This window comes from Sparus aurata, chromosome 22, assembly GCF_900880675.1.
Source record: "Sparus aurata chromosome 22, fSpaAur1.1, whole genome shotgun sequence".
Classification (NCBI taxonomy): domain Eukaryota; kingdom Metazoa; phylum Chordata; class Actinopteri; order Spariformes; family Sparidae; genus Sparus; species Sparus aurata.
This window is the reverse complement of record NC_044208.1, coordinates 13,922,980-13,938,111: the sequence shown is the minus strand read 5'-3', so window position 1 is coordinate 13,938,111 and position 15,132 is coordinate 13,922,980. Positions and strand designations below refer to the sequence as shown.

The following is a 15,132-nucleotide window of genomic DNA, read 5'->3' as shown; positions in this document are numbered from 1 at the left end:
AAAACGTGTGCTGTTGGAGAAACGATTGTACGAGTCATCTAAAATAGAACAATGCCAGTTGTAATTTTCAAATCCTTCCTCCCTTGATCATTGGGGAATAAAATATTTCCTGATTTCTCTGGATCAGTTCAATCACAGCAACTGAATAGGTGTTAAATTTATTTTAACTTTAGGGCATTTTACACTGCAGTTCTGCACAAACTTGGTCACTAAAACAGAACCAGATCCAGATTCCCCTTCTTTCTCTTCTGTGCAGTGATATAACTTGCAAAAATAAAAAGCACAACTAGCTGTCCAGTCACTGGTACATCAGTAGAGTGAATCTATGTTTGGAAAACTTCAAGGAAGCCTGTGATGAAGCCTAACTGCCTGTGCAATTTAATTCAATTTTCAGCATGAGAGCTCTTTTCAAAAGGATAATCATGGCCGTCGCTGGATCGTGGGCTCAGGATCACTCATGAAATAAATCTTTTTTTTCTACTCAATCCAGGCTTAAAAATTGATACTGCTAGACTGTGTTCTCTGCTAGTGCTGAGAAAATAACGTGCAGAGAAATCTGGCTAAGTGAGAAAAATGAATGCATGCTGTAGTTTCCACTATGAAAACTCTGAAGCTTTAGACTAAAACAACCCCAAGGAGGACGTCCATGAATAAATCAAGAGGACTGAAGAAGGGACCAGGACCTGAATATCTATCATGAACAATGAAATGCAGCTGGATATCTCCAGTAGTCCTGTTGCTCTTAAGAATCATTTATCTGTTTTATGTTTGTGTGTCAGAATGATCAATTGGACCAATGTTGCTACCAAAACTCTTAAGGTTAAGCTAATAGATGAGAAGCACATTCCCTTAAGAGAGGACAATAGCTGTCCAGAGTGGACACTGGAATTATCCTTTGACATCAATGCATCCCACTCACTCCCACACAGAGACACACATATATCTATACCTGCCCAGCTCCCTGATCTGAAAATAGCAGTAAGAGGGGAGAGAGGGAGGCAAAAGAAGGGAGGAAAATAGAGGAAAACACAGCACAGTAGGTCGTGCGTCATCCCAAGAGATTGGAAGGGCTATTACTCATGGTATGCTTCAATACGAGAGCAATGCTTTTCCTCCTCTACTCAAATACCTTTGGCGCTATTTTAGTCTCGTTTAGCTGCGAAATTGCACGGCTCAGTCCTTCACAGAAGAAGGCTGACAAAGATGGTAGGTGGGCGTTCAGCTCAGAGAATGAGGACATGGATCTCTCATGCCTTTAGGAAGAGATGGCAGCAAAGCTACATGGATTCACAGCAGATTTCTGATCAAAGTGCAGATTGACAATTGTGGATTAACAATTGGGAGAATACATTAAATCAAACATTCAATGATTTAAGGCAGTGTTTAGGAAAGGAGGTGGAGGAATGCAAGTCTTGGACCATGATTGGAAACCTTGAGATTAAGCTTTTATGTCCCCCCAGTAGGGTTTTTCAATAAGCAGGGCTCAGCAAAGATCCTATATGTTAACTCCTACACAATTTGGATATCATGCAGAACAGTGAGTACTTAATATTGACACATTTATGAACATGAATGTTCATTGCTCCAGAGAGAATGATTAGAGAGATATACACTGCTCAAAAAATTAAAGTAACACTTGGGTATTGGGGTATGGCATGAGGTGAATTGAATCTGTCTGATAATGATCTGGTTGGTTAAGAAGCAGAGGGCGTTGTTAATCAGTTTCAGCTGTACTGGTGTTGATGGAATTAACAACAGGGGCACTAGAGTGTCAACAATGAGAAAACCCCCAAAACAGGACTGGTTTTGCATGTGGAGGTCATTTCAAGTTTCCCTCTTGATCTTTTTTGGCTGGTTTTCCACTAGTGCTGGTTTTGTCCAGAGTCATTATCATATAATGGCAGTATGAGGCGATTCCTTAACCCTACAGAAGTTGCAAAGTTGTCCAACTCCTCCAGGATGGCACATCCACACGTGCCGTAGCAAAGAGATTTAATGTGTCTTCCAGCACAATCTCCAGAACATGGAGGAGATTTCAGGAGACAGGCAGTTACTCTAGGAAAGCTGGACAGGGCCATAGAAGGTCCTCAACCCATCAGCAGGACGGATATCTGCTCCTTTGTGCAAGGAGGAACAGGTTGAGCACTGCCTGTGCCCTTCAGAATGACCTCAAGCAGGCGACTGGTGTGAATGTCTCTGCCCAAACAATTAGAAACAGACTTCATGAGGGTGGCCTGAGGGCACGACATCCTGTAGTGGGCCCTGTGCTCACCGCCCAGCACCGTGGAGCTCGATTGGCATTTGCTAGAGAATACCAGAATTGGCAACTCCGCCACTGGTGCCCTGTACTTTTCACAGATGAGAGCAGGTTCACCCTGAGCACCTTTGATGGGTGTGAAAGAGTCTGGAGAAGACAAGGAGAACGCTATGCTGCCTGCAACATCGTTCAGCATGACAGGTTTGGTGGTGGGTCAGTGATGGTCTGGGGAGGCATATCCATGGAGGGATGCACAGACCTCTACTGGCTAGAAAATGGCAGTCTGACTGCCATTAGGTATCGGAATGAAATCCTTGAACCCATTGTCAGACCTTATGCTGGTGCAGTAGGTCCTGGGTTCCTCCTGATGCATGACAATGCTCAGCCTCATGTGGCAAGAGTATGCAGGCAGTACCTGGATGATGAAGGAATTGTTACAATTGAATGGCCCTCACTATCACCTGACTTAAACCCGATAGAACACCTCTGGGACATTATGTTTCGGTCCATCAGGCGCCGCCAGGTTACTCCTCAGACTTTACAGGAGCTCAGGGATGCCCTTACACAGATCTGGGAGGACATCCAACAAGACCAGTGATGTGCACAAGGGGGGGGCAGTCGCCCCCCCTAGTGGCCCAATCGTTGAAAAACGCGCGCTAAAGTGCCCTCCTGAGAGCCAAAACGCACGCTAAAGTGCCCTCCTGAGAGCCAAAACGCACGCTAAAGTGCCCTCCTGAGAGCCAAAACGCGCGCTAAAGTGCCCTCTTGGTTGGCAAAACACACTAAACTGCCCCCTTGGCTGGTTAAAACATGATAAACTGCCCTCTTGGGAGCCAAATCACGCGCTAAAGTGCCCTCTTGGGAGCCAAAACGCGCGCTAAAGTGTCCTCTTGGGAGCCAAAATGCGCGCTTAAGTGCCCTTCTTTTTGCCCCTGCCCTTCAAAAAGTCTGAGCACGCCACTGCACAAGACACCATCCGTCGTCTCATTAGGAGAATGCAGCGACGTTGTCAAGCATGCATACAAGCACGTGGGGGCCACATAAGATATTGAGAAGCATTTTGAGTTGCACAAATTAAATTTTCGCAAAATGGACCAGCCTGCCACATCATTATTTCACTTTGATTTTCGGGGCGTCTATACAATTTAGCCCTCTGTAGGCGGAAAACTTTTATTTTCATTAAAAGATGTGGCATCCTTTCGTTCCTAAGACATTGCCCTGTCCATAACTGTATAGATATACAACATAATTTTTTTTCACATTGAGATCTGATGTGTTTTTTAAGTGTTCCTTTAGTTTTTTTGAGCAGTGTATATTCTGGTGAATGGACAGATCCAATCACATGACACAACAACAAATCAAAACGCAATATATGTCAGCATAAGGTGTATGAGGTTTATATGTCCATTTCAATGTACCTCACTCGTCCTGAAGATGACCCTGTAGTTGTACTGCTGGCCATGCTCCTTGTGCTCATCCAACTTCTCCCTCCTCAGACTCACTGCCACTGGGCCCAAGTTCTCATCTACCCCCAAGTAGTTCCAGTGTTCTAGGGGTGAGGAAGAACGGGAATGGATGAAGGAATTGACAGAAAGGGATGAAGTGAAAGAGGAGAAAATATTACAGAAGAGGAAACTCAGTTCCATTGATCTAAAAATATAGTCGCCAGCATTTAAGACGGACGACTTCTTCACCAGAAATAGATAGCCAAAAGTCACAATCTACAAACCAAAAAAGCAAATACTATGTTATTTTGCTCACCTCTGAGGTAGAAGTACTTTCGGTAGTAGTAGGCACCGAGGTCAACGTGCTCCACAATGTATCGTTTGGACCTGTCTGCATGTTGGCTTGGCCCATCCTTGGGCGCCTCCAACACAGCCACACCAGCATTGGTAAAATGAGTAGTGAGGGTGGAATCCAAAGGACCTTCCTCTGTACTACCAGAAGAATTGCTTGAGCTACCCCCACTGCCTATGCTGCCCTGCTGAAGGATGGAAGACAACAAAAACCAAAGTAAGCTGACAACCATATTACATTTAATCTTCAACATAACAATAAGCAACCACATTATAGATCACTGATCTTTAATCTTGATGTTTTCAAAATGGTCAAGACAACAATATAGCAGATCTTTGGATTAAAACTGAAGAGCCAAGAAAACCTTTTCAGGAGTTAAGACAAATAAAAATACTTTTTTCATCAGATTTTTTATTTAACAAATAAATCTTGATCTATTCTTGCACAAAACCTACCTGCTTAGCAGGAGAGATGTTCCTCTCACACTCTCCACCAATCTCATTCCTGAAACACGGGCAGCTGAGCACCAGGTCATTGCTCTTGTCATCACCAGGGTCCAAAGCAGGGTTGGTACTGTGTCCTGTTCCCTCCTTGCTCAGTTCCTCTTGTGAGCCACAGGGTGACCCATACACTCCACTCTGATTGGAGGAGAGGGAGGATGTGGCTGAAGCAGAGGCAGCTGCAGCAGCCGAGGCACCAGTAGTGGTGTTCTTGCGTTTGGACCCAGACTGACGACTGTGGATTGCCTCGTTGAGGTCAAAGAGTAGAGACTGGACGTCAAAATGGGAAAAGCCTTTTTGGCACAACCAGGGTTTGGGAGCTGGACCACTCTCATCCCCCTTGCCTCCATCTTCAGCATCTGAGCCTGCCCTCGAAGTGTCCCCTTCCACCTTCACACTGCGCAGCTTACGAAATATTGACTCTCCACCTGTCTCTGACTTCGACCTCCTCTTCAAGTGCTTCTCTCGTTCCTTCAGTCGACTGGCGGGACTACCTCTAGCTGGACCTAAAGGTCCGTCTGGCAGGTCCAAAGCTGCCTGTTTTATTGGGGCCACGGTAAGTAGTTCCGTTAGCCTCTCTGGAGCTGGGCTTCGCTGATCAGGGGCCTCATGGGATTGGTATCCCTTTAGCATGTCAAAAAAGCTCTCTCCCGACACACCATGTTTATCAATGGAAGAAGTGCTGCCGTACTCACGGTGCATGGGTGTCCATCCCGAGAAGGACCAGCCCTCATTGCCGTCACCATCCAGCTCACTGATGGTTATATCACTGTTGCTACGCTGGCGAATGCGCCTCATGCCTTTGCGAGGTGAACCCAGATATCCATCTGGCGATAGGAAGCGATTGTCCTTTCCCTTGCTCTGCATCTTGCTCTTTAGTGTGTTGTGGATGTTGCGCAGCATGGATGAGTCCTGTGGGCTTATCAGGTGGCCCAGCTTGGCTGACAGATTGCTGTGGGCTGTGACGGCTGACACCCCACCTCCCCCACTGCCACCACTACCACCACTTCCTCCTCCTCCACCACTACCACTACCACCACCACCACCACCACCCCCTCCTCCTCCTCCTCCTCCTCCTCCTCCTCCTCCTCCCCCACCTCCAAGTCTTTCTCTATCTCCACTTCCTGATCCTGAAGAGCTGGTGGTGTTGGTAGAGCTGGGTGAGTCTGTTTCGACAGTGATATGCCAAACACCCCCTCCTCCCCCATCTTTCCGTGGAGGCCAATCAGCCACACGAGCCCGGACACCCATCTTTGGGACGCCAGGGTTGGTGCCGGTGGTGGAGGAAGAGGAGATGTGGGCGCTCTCACTGCGGGGTGGTGGTGCACCTCCATTCGGCAGACGCAAGCGGCGGGTATAGAACTCATCAGTAGCCGGCACTGAGCCCCCGACCGAGCGCTCTGTCTGAGAACGCTTTAGACTGGTCATGATGGAGATGGGAAAGGGTGTGGGGAGGGGCGATGGGAGGGACGGGTGTACTGATGGTTTAGATTAGGGTTAACATAATGCCCACTGAGTGAAGTGACAAGTCTCACGGACACATTTGGTGCTGTAAATAGAGCAAATGAAAAGAAGACATGAATAGGTTTCCATGTTAAATAATCAAAAGTTAAAAGATTTTAAATCAGTGCTGTCTAATAAAATGAATGGTAGTCTGTAGAATTTTACTAATACCCAAATTATAAGATGTTGTAAAGAAAAGTTCTGTACATACAATATAAAGTTCAAGTTTTAAGTTGAAATGCTATACCTTAGGGCTGAATCTTGATGAAAAGAAATGTGTTGATGGTGAACTTTCACAGCTCAAATGTCTAGAAAGCAGTCCACATTGCAACCATGCAAGAAGAGTTCAGTTCAGATTGGATGGTATCAGCTCATTAACTGAGAAAAATAGTGCTGAGAGACAAAGTGGATAGGTAGCAAGGAAAGCTGGAAGGAAACAGAGAAATCAAGTTAGAGAATATTCAACATCACGTGTTCCACAGTGTCAAATCTCCCCTTGAACAATAAGGCCTGCAATTTCACGTAGATAAAACAGACAATATGAACCAAGTATAAAAAATTAAATTATACTTGCCTGGGCAGTCAACAGTTTTGAGAAACCACTACTTTTTATTCAGACCCCTAACAGCTAACAATTCGATTCACTGCTATATTTTCCTCAAAGGGGAAGTTTACCAATTTTACATAACAAGATCCGTTTATTAGTCATGGGGAGTAATACACAGCCTATGGGAATTGAGAATGATGTCGGTTCTGGCTCTGGAGAGAAACACGCTCAAAATAACCCTTGTAATGTCATCGGCGCTCCTCAGTTTGGGCTTCTTTCGACAGAAACTTTTGTTACAAACCGGGAGGCATTTGGATAGTATGCAGACATTTTCCAAGCAGCAAGGGTCGAGTGAAAAGATGCAATTGAGTTTGATAAGGGATTTGAGGGATTTTTGCCATACATGAGAATAATTGCTGAGATGACTCGGGCCTCTGCTACATTGATGGTGGCTTTTTTTTTTTTTTTACATTTAACACTCAAATTAACACAAATTCAGAGATTTATTCCTGTTGAGTATTTGTGGGTAATTCCTGAGAATCATTTAAGCTTAAGACCTCAGCAAGTAAAGGAACACTTGTGAATGGTGTTTCCAGTCTTGTTTGGATTTTTTCCTACAACATCAGAAGAGCCACACACTTGACCTTGCCGTCAGAGACTTTGGACAGCCCACACAATTTGGAATTTCCCATGAATGACCCAGGAGATTAAGGTAATACAGAATAATGAGCATAAAATTAACATTTATATATTTGAAAGTCACAGGAAGGGTTTATAGCTTTGAAGTGTACAGGCAGATTTGGACCCTTTATCAAGTCACAAATGATGTGACAGCTCTTGTCTCACCCAGCCATTAATGAAAGGGCTTAGGAAAGAGTTTCAGTTTGCTCAAATAGGTGTTTGTCTACTGGTTTGTCCATAATGGCGCACTACCTCTCTCTTCCAGACCGTACTTAGTGTCACCATGGAGATAAGGACTTGTAAAGTGAATGTTGTGAGTGTGTATGTGTGAGAAAAAGAGAGAGAGAGAAAAACAGGACAAATGATTCCTTTCCTTCTCTTCTCTTCCCACAGACCTTGCTGTGAATACTCTCATAATTTAATACATTACTGTTGAGTTTTTCTCAATTGCATTCAAATGCACTGAGCAGCACAAATACAACTCTGAAAGGGTTGTGTCAGAAATATTTAACTCATTAAACCAAAACTATCTGCAAGGATCAATGCCACAACTTGTTGGAGAAAATGTGGGTGAGCTGACCCTGATACAAAGATCTGAGATGCTTTGTTGTGGCATTCTGCAGCCTTGTGGGCAGTATTCATGGCACTCAAGTCTCTCTCCTCTAACAATGTTGGTGAGTTGTTCAGATTGGTTCCTTTGAAGAGCATGACATCCTAGTCTGGTTTTCGCGTGGCTTTTGAAACTAAAGCATTTGAAGTCCAACAGGCATAAATTCAAAAGTAAAAACCTTCACAGCCAGGTGTTGGCGACCATATGAGAGTCTGATGGTGAGATTTCTTTGAGCAAACACACATACTGCATAGGCGTGAGTTGTGGGAATAGTTTTGAAATGTGAAAGAAGGCTTTCAGTTTTGTGTTGGGTATCTTAGAGATAGACATATAAGAAAAAGACAAAGAAACAATATTGTAAGGTATATTAAATCTCAAGAGCAGTTACTTTGTTTCAGCAGGTGTATTATTAAATCCCATATACAATCATCTTGGGTGGATATTAATTAAACAATTATATCTCACCCTCAATAGACATCATGAATTGTACAACTGAGAGAGCATGAATATAGATAAAGTTCCTCACAGGGGTTTTCTTCTATGCCAGTGAAATAATATGAGCTTGTTCAACCTTTACTTCAGCGCAAATATCAAAAATCTCTGCAAAACTGGCATGTTTCCAACATAATGTAGGAGTGGTTCAACACTGTTTTAAAGGCTCCTTCAATTTTTTCTTAAATAGATATCACAAGAGTATCATATATCCAAACACAGGTAAATGAAATTTAAATTAAAATACACAACTTTGAAAATATGCAAGACATTTTGCTTTGTACTAATAAACTGTATGACCTCACATAAGCTCCCACATAGGATTAGACAGTAAGAAGGTAATCAGGTACAGTGTGGTACAATAAACATAAACAAAAAGAAGAACAATTTGTGTGGAGATGGAAAAGGTATTCAAATAATATACAAATATCATAGTCACTGTGCTTAGAGTACATCAAGGCAGCAACACAACCCTACAGGTTTTCAATTATCTCTCACTATTATAGACCAAAGTGGAGAGCCCTAGTCTCTTTCCTCTGTTTCTCTTATAGACTAACAGGCTTTTCCACCAATAACAGCTCTTGTTGAACGAGTGATATGCTCATCCTCATCACCCAATGAGAGAGCTTGGCACAGCACAATGTGCATAACGTCACAATAATTGACAGGCTGATCATAAGTGGCTTCTTGTACCAAAAAAAGACCAAAATACCTCTGAAGAATTCCCCCCAAATATATCAAACAAGAGATCCCCCCTCCCAATTTTCTATCTAAACCTGCAAAAAGGTAGCGTAGCAGTCGCAAAGTAGAAAAACTACGATGCCCTCCATTATAAGCCAAAATTGCCTCTGACCATCACACTCAAGTGTATCCCCAATAACTACCTGCAGAGTGCCTTTCTCTTTCTTCTCTGAGGACTGGGTAGTACTCTTTAATGAGAGTTGCAGAGAATGAGAAAACTGTCATAGAAAGAGAACGAGTAAGAACAGAATTAGAGAGGAGAGGATCAGACTGCAGTTAAGTTGGGAGACTGGGAATTAAAGGGAATAAACGTGGTGCAGCATGCCTCTCTGCAGTCGCAGTGGACCAATTACACTGACAGATACTCAGTAACCTTTAGCAGCCTCCAAATGAGGTCGACTGTTGAGGTAAATATGTAGCATCACTGCTCAATACAGCTGAAGTGCTGCCGAGGTTGTCTGCTGGCCCAGTCAACCAGAAACTGTTAACTTACTTGCATCTTACTGATAATGGTGTCTGGGACCATAAGCATTACATTACCGAACCATGAAAGCATTGTTGTAACATCCAATCAAGCATCTGATGTTAGTGATACAAATTTGGCAATTCATAGGAGATTGAGTTAAATAGCCAATTTCCTGCAGAGTGTTTTTTGTGCTTACAAGACTATAACTGTGGATGACAATTTGACTAACTCAAAACTGCTGAAGCCTTGTGAAACATTTATGCACCGCTGCAGATTATGTCTTACGTTAGAGGAATAATAACTATTCCAATGCTTTGTTTCAAGACAGACTTGAGAAAATGTGAACCAATTCTTAATACATTTTAAACACTGCAACTTTATGTTGTACTGGTGCTTTTCTGTAAATCACTGTACAGGCAGTAAGTTCATATCTTTTAGAGATAGAGTAAAATAATGTATAATTCTATTATCATCGTCAATAAACAGCTTTGGGAAAACACTGACCAACATTTTTCACCATTTTCGCAAATAATCAACAGTTTTATCAACAATGAAAAAAAAAAATGAGTTGAAGCCTTATTTGGCACAAGGCAACAGTTGTCCTTTCCCATGGAGAATTCCAAAACTTTATAGAAAAGCCTCTGTGAAGACTCAGTCGAGGCACTGTCAATGTGATTGTCTGAATAAGTAATTAGTAAACACTGCAGTGAGGTAATTATGACCTCATGATATTATGCAGACGGATGTCATGGTGATAGACAATGATGTCATGTTGATGTGTTTTGAGTAATTGTGACAAGCCAAGGGGGCATGTTATTACTAGTCACTACAACTTAAAAAAATATCTTTAATCTAATAACAGCCAGTAGATTTACCTTCTGTGTCATGCTATGCCAACTATCTATAGTTTTAAAGTGATTGGACATCAATTGCAGGTACTAAGGTTTTATTTTGCATTTTACAATGTTGCATGTTCAACTGACTTTCTGTTCACTGGCAAAGAGACTTGAGGCTTTGCTTGCAATTAAGCGGAATTAATTAACTTAAGTGTTCCAACTGAACACCATCGCAATTTTCCCTATGATTAAAACTGAATTACGCAGACCTTTCCAAGAAGCTTTATTAGACAAGTAGCTGCATTCAGTTCATTTTTAATAAATTCTGAAAAGATCTGAGAAATAAAGTATGACTAAAAACATTGATGAGGAATAATAGTACAATATCATGAGGGCGTCAGTGTTACTATGGCGATTTTATATAAACAATAGTACTGCCTACGCTTGCTTAAAATGTGTCTGGCTGCTACAGTCTAAGGTTGTTGTCAAGCAGGACAGGTGTGCCAGTATGGACACCGTGTGACTATGAATCTGCTTCAGTGCACAGTGAGTCATACACGCCTGAAAATTACTGAGCAGACAGGCGCTGTAACTAACTGACTGACTGACTGAGAAGCTGGTGGTCTTTAAAAGAGAGGGCACGAAAATTGAGCAGAGTGTGTGTGTGTGGTGTGTGTCTTCTATATTCTCTTCATTCTCAGAAGTACTGTAAATTGCAACCAGTTTATATTTTTAGACGATTACAGAGTGAATCAGTGTTCCTCGTTGATTAATCAGCCTGTATTGTACTTTTTTCCCAGGCCTGTGTTTAGTGAAGATCCCCACCTTGCAATTTTTTTATGATAGACATACGGAAGAAGGGGACTAATGAAATGAACATTTAAAGAAACAAAAGCAGAAAGAACAATGTATGAACTAGAGAGCAAATCATTAACAATTAAACACTTGTTTCCACAGACAGAGATCATTACCACACCGACTGGTGAGTCAAGTCAAGTCACATCATGTCAACACATACAATGTCTCAATGGATTCTAAAAACTCACAATAGAAACTGACCAAGCCCAAGCTCCCTAAGGAGACAAGAAGAGGGAACCAAAAACGTGTGTAAAATAATAGAATTATCAAGATAAAATTTTAAAAAAGATCCCCTATCTTAGATGGCTCGAGGTGCAACAGAAGCCATAGTTGGGAAAATGGAAATGACCATCAAAAAGTGAGGGATGATAACTCAAACCTTGACAGCGTGTGTGTGTGTGTGTGTGTGTGTGTGTGTGTGTGTGTGTGTGTGTGTGTGTATGTGTATGTTTGTGTGTATGTTTGTGTGTGTATGTGTGTGTGTGTGTGTGTGTGTGTGTGTGTGTGTGTGTGTGTGTGTGTGTGTGTGTGAGTGTACACACATGTAATTGTTCACAAGTGGGTGTACCTGCAGTGCAAAGCTACTGCAGGTAACTCAAAGAGCCTTAGGATCAAAATATCAGGGAAAAGATCCAAATTATGACTCAGGCTTTCAATGTGCACCCACAAGTGTCTCTCTGTCTCACACACAAATACACACAAACAAAGGACCCACATTATGAGGAATGTTGCATCACATTATTTTTTTCTCACCCGAGTCATCTTTCCCGGACTCAGTGACATTCATGTCTCAGTTTTCGCTTGGTTTAAACTTTGTGTTGGAGTAGACAGGAGAGCATCAAACTCTTCTGTTACATTCAAACTTCACTGAAAATCTGCATCAAGTTTCAAAGCAGTAATGACAGTGTCAGATGTTTTCAGGTAATTGCATTTCACACTTACATCAGTAACAGCGACTGCTCTGCGCAAATTATGTCCCCAAAACAAACATTTTAAAACGAAACGCAGGTTTTTTACCTCACATGATTCAAAATGTAACACTGTTGCCCTAGTGATCTTAAATGCTCCACAGCCATTTTTGAAAGCCAAACAGCTTTTCATCTCAGCTTGTCTGAATGTAGATGCACAATGGCAGGCCAAGACACAGAGGGAAGATAAGAGAAAAAAATAAATCAAACATTATTCTCTTTGAAAGCTGCCAGGCAGCCAGCAGTCCAATGTGTTAGAGTTTCAGCCCAGAGCTTTTCAAAGTGAGATTGTAATTGTGTGCAAAGATAAACGTGCTTTGCTGATTTTTTTTTTCTCCTTCTGCAGAGCTTGTCAGTGGGGTGGGTCTACTATATGGCTCACTGAGACGTAAAAGGGGCTTTTTGGGTGCCCTGAAGTCTGCCGTTGTCGTCTTCTCCTCTCGTGTGTGAAATTGCAAAGGCGGCCTACGGCACACACTTCCCTATCCCCAGCTATCACGAATGGCAATGGAGGCAGTGGGAGGAGATGTGCATAGAGATTTGGACAGGCTGATGAGAGAGGAGTCCATGTGTGTGTGCGTGCGTGCGTGCGTGCTTGTGTGCGTAGCTAAAAAGGTAGGGTTGTGTGACATACATCACACTACCTTTTAAGTGGATCAAATCAAATCAAATCAAATCCAGTTTATTTATATAGCCCAAAATCGCAATCACATTGCCTCAATGGGCTTTACAATCTGTACAGTAAACGACATCCTTTGTTGTTAGACCCTCAACTCGAGTGAGAAAAAACTTGCCATGTTGATGAAAAAAAAAATGACCCTTTTAACAGGGTAAAAAAAAACAATGAAAGAAACCTCAGGAAGAGCCACAGAGGAGGGATCCCTCTTCCAGGACGGACAGACATGCAATAGATGTCGCGTGTACAGAAAAGAGCAACAAATCACACTTTACAAGTTACATTACATTACAACAGAGAGTCTGATGCAAATTATAATACATAACAAGTGATGAAGTTACCTGAATTTACCAAACTGTTCTACTTGTTCTAATACAATTAGTCATTATATGCACATTAATTTACTTATTACTTTTTAAAAATCTCTGGTGTTGCAATTTTGTGAAACTACCCAGAGTCAACCATGCAATGTTGTTGCAAGATCATATTGAGATATTTGGACATAAATATTCTGATATTTGATTTTTATCAACCTCTGCTAGCATTAGTTAATTAGCATTAATTTAATTAAATCTAATGAAGTTAAATTTAATACCCTTTTCCATACATTTTCACTACATTTCCAACGCCACTTGGAGTACAACTAAAATAGTCCTAGTTTGTGGTAACTCCTTATCAATACAACATAATTCAAATAGGCAGGGTGGGACAAAGCTCAAAAGATTTGGGTTTATTACAATGAAACCATTAGAAACCAGTTTTTGACTGATACACAAAACAATTGACAAAACTAAAAATAAAATATTTTTAAACTGTGGTGAGTTTCAGGAGGACCATGCCATGTAGAAACTCCCTCACAAATACCCAGTGGTGGAAGAAGTATTAACATCTTTTACTCAAGTCAAAGTAGCAATACAATTATGTAAAAGTACTCCACAACAGGTAAAAGTCCTGCATTCAAGATCCTACTTAAGTAAAAGTAAAGTCTTATCAGCTAGCATCGAAAGTAAAACTCATTCTGTATTAAACTGGTCCTATGATGGATATGTTATCAGAGAAATTATCATTGGATTATTAACATTATATCAACTCTGTTGTAGCAGTAATCACATTATAAACTAGCTCATTCTGTGGTTCCTAACCTAGGGGCCAGGCCCTTTTTAAGGTTCACAAGAGAAATCTGAGGGGTGCTGAGAATAACTGGGTGGAAAATCAGAAAAAAAGTTCTGATGAACAAATGTGTATTATTCTTCTGGAACTTTGGTCTAATCTCGTTTTTTTGTGAAATAACTCTCACATAGTTTTAAAGGCAAACTTTACCTCTCAGGATAAAAATACATATTGAAAACAAGCTGTAAAAAGAAATACCTTGGAAAATGGCATTTAAGACTTTTTAATAGGGGTGCAACGATTAACAAAAATCACGGTTTGATACGTACCTCGGTTTTGAGGTCACGGTTCGGTTCATTTACGGTACAGTATGGCAACAACATGCAAAACATAAATTTGCTTGTTGTGTATTCAGAACTTTTGTAAACCAACAATTTATTGTAACTTACAAAATATGAAAATAACATATAACAAAAATAGAATATTGTTGTAAAGTGCTGCCTGGTAATAAGTTAATAAATTCTCAAATAAACAAAATAAAATAATGAAATATAAAATGAGCTTGAATAAAATATTCTCAAACAAAAACTATATAAAATATTATAAAAATAAATTTCTTACAGCTTGTTAAAGGCTCTTAACAAAACTTTTCCACAAGTAAAGTGCAGCACTAACAGTTCCAGCATGTAGCCCTGTTCAGTTTTACTCAACATTCATATTTTTTGCCAGAAAGATTAACTTGTCCACATTGACTCCACCCATGAGTTATTTGTGAGTACAGGCTTACATTACAAAGATATAAGGACGAAAATATGCATTGCTGGACGATTTATTGACAGTAGCGTTTTTTTGGACAGGCATCGACACAGTCACCTACACTGTCACTGTGTGCTCTGTAGCACTCGTTGAACAGTGGTTTCCAGGTAGCAGACCCCAGCATCTCCGTGTGGATTAGTAGTGCTCAAGCCACGTCAAAATGAATATACATGACTTGGATCAATGAGCAAGGCAATCGCAATGATTTTCCGTTAGCGGACATGGCCGAGGACCCCTCTCAAGACAGGATTCTCAAACCACAAAGAACATCCTG

At 41.4% G+C, this 15,132-nt stretch overlaps 1 protein-coding gene across 3 annotated transcripts in view; it reads right to left on the bottom strand.

The window, feature by feature from the left end:
• Positions 1–15,132, bottom strand: part of sipa1l1 (signal-induced proliferation-associated 1 like 1) — a 90,985-nt gene that overhangs the window by 35,825 nt on the left and 40,028 nt on the right. For 2 of the 3 annotated variants that reach the window (XM_030404719.1, XM_030404721.1), the window contains 4 exons: positions 6,305–6,483; positions 4,510–6,103; positions 4,019–4,241; positions 3,676–3,806 (listed from right to left, as the gene is read on the bottom strand). In XM_030404719.1, the coding sequence (XP_030260579.1) occupies positions 3,676–3,806; positions 4,019–4,241; positions 4,510–5,982 (1,827 nt within the window). In that variant the 5' untranslated portion in view covers positions 5,983–6,103; positions 6,305–6,483. Of the gene's footprint in view, positions 1–3,675; positions 3,807–4,018; positions 4,242–4,509; positions 6,104–6,304; positions 6,484–15,132 lie in introns of those variants that run through there. The other variant, XM_030404722.1, reaches the window with a different exon arrangement.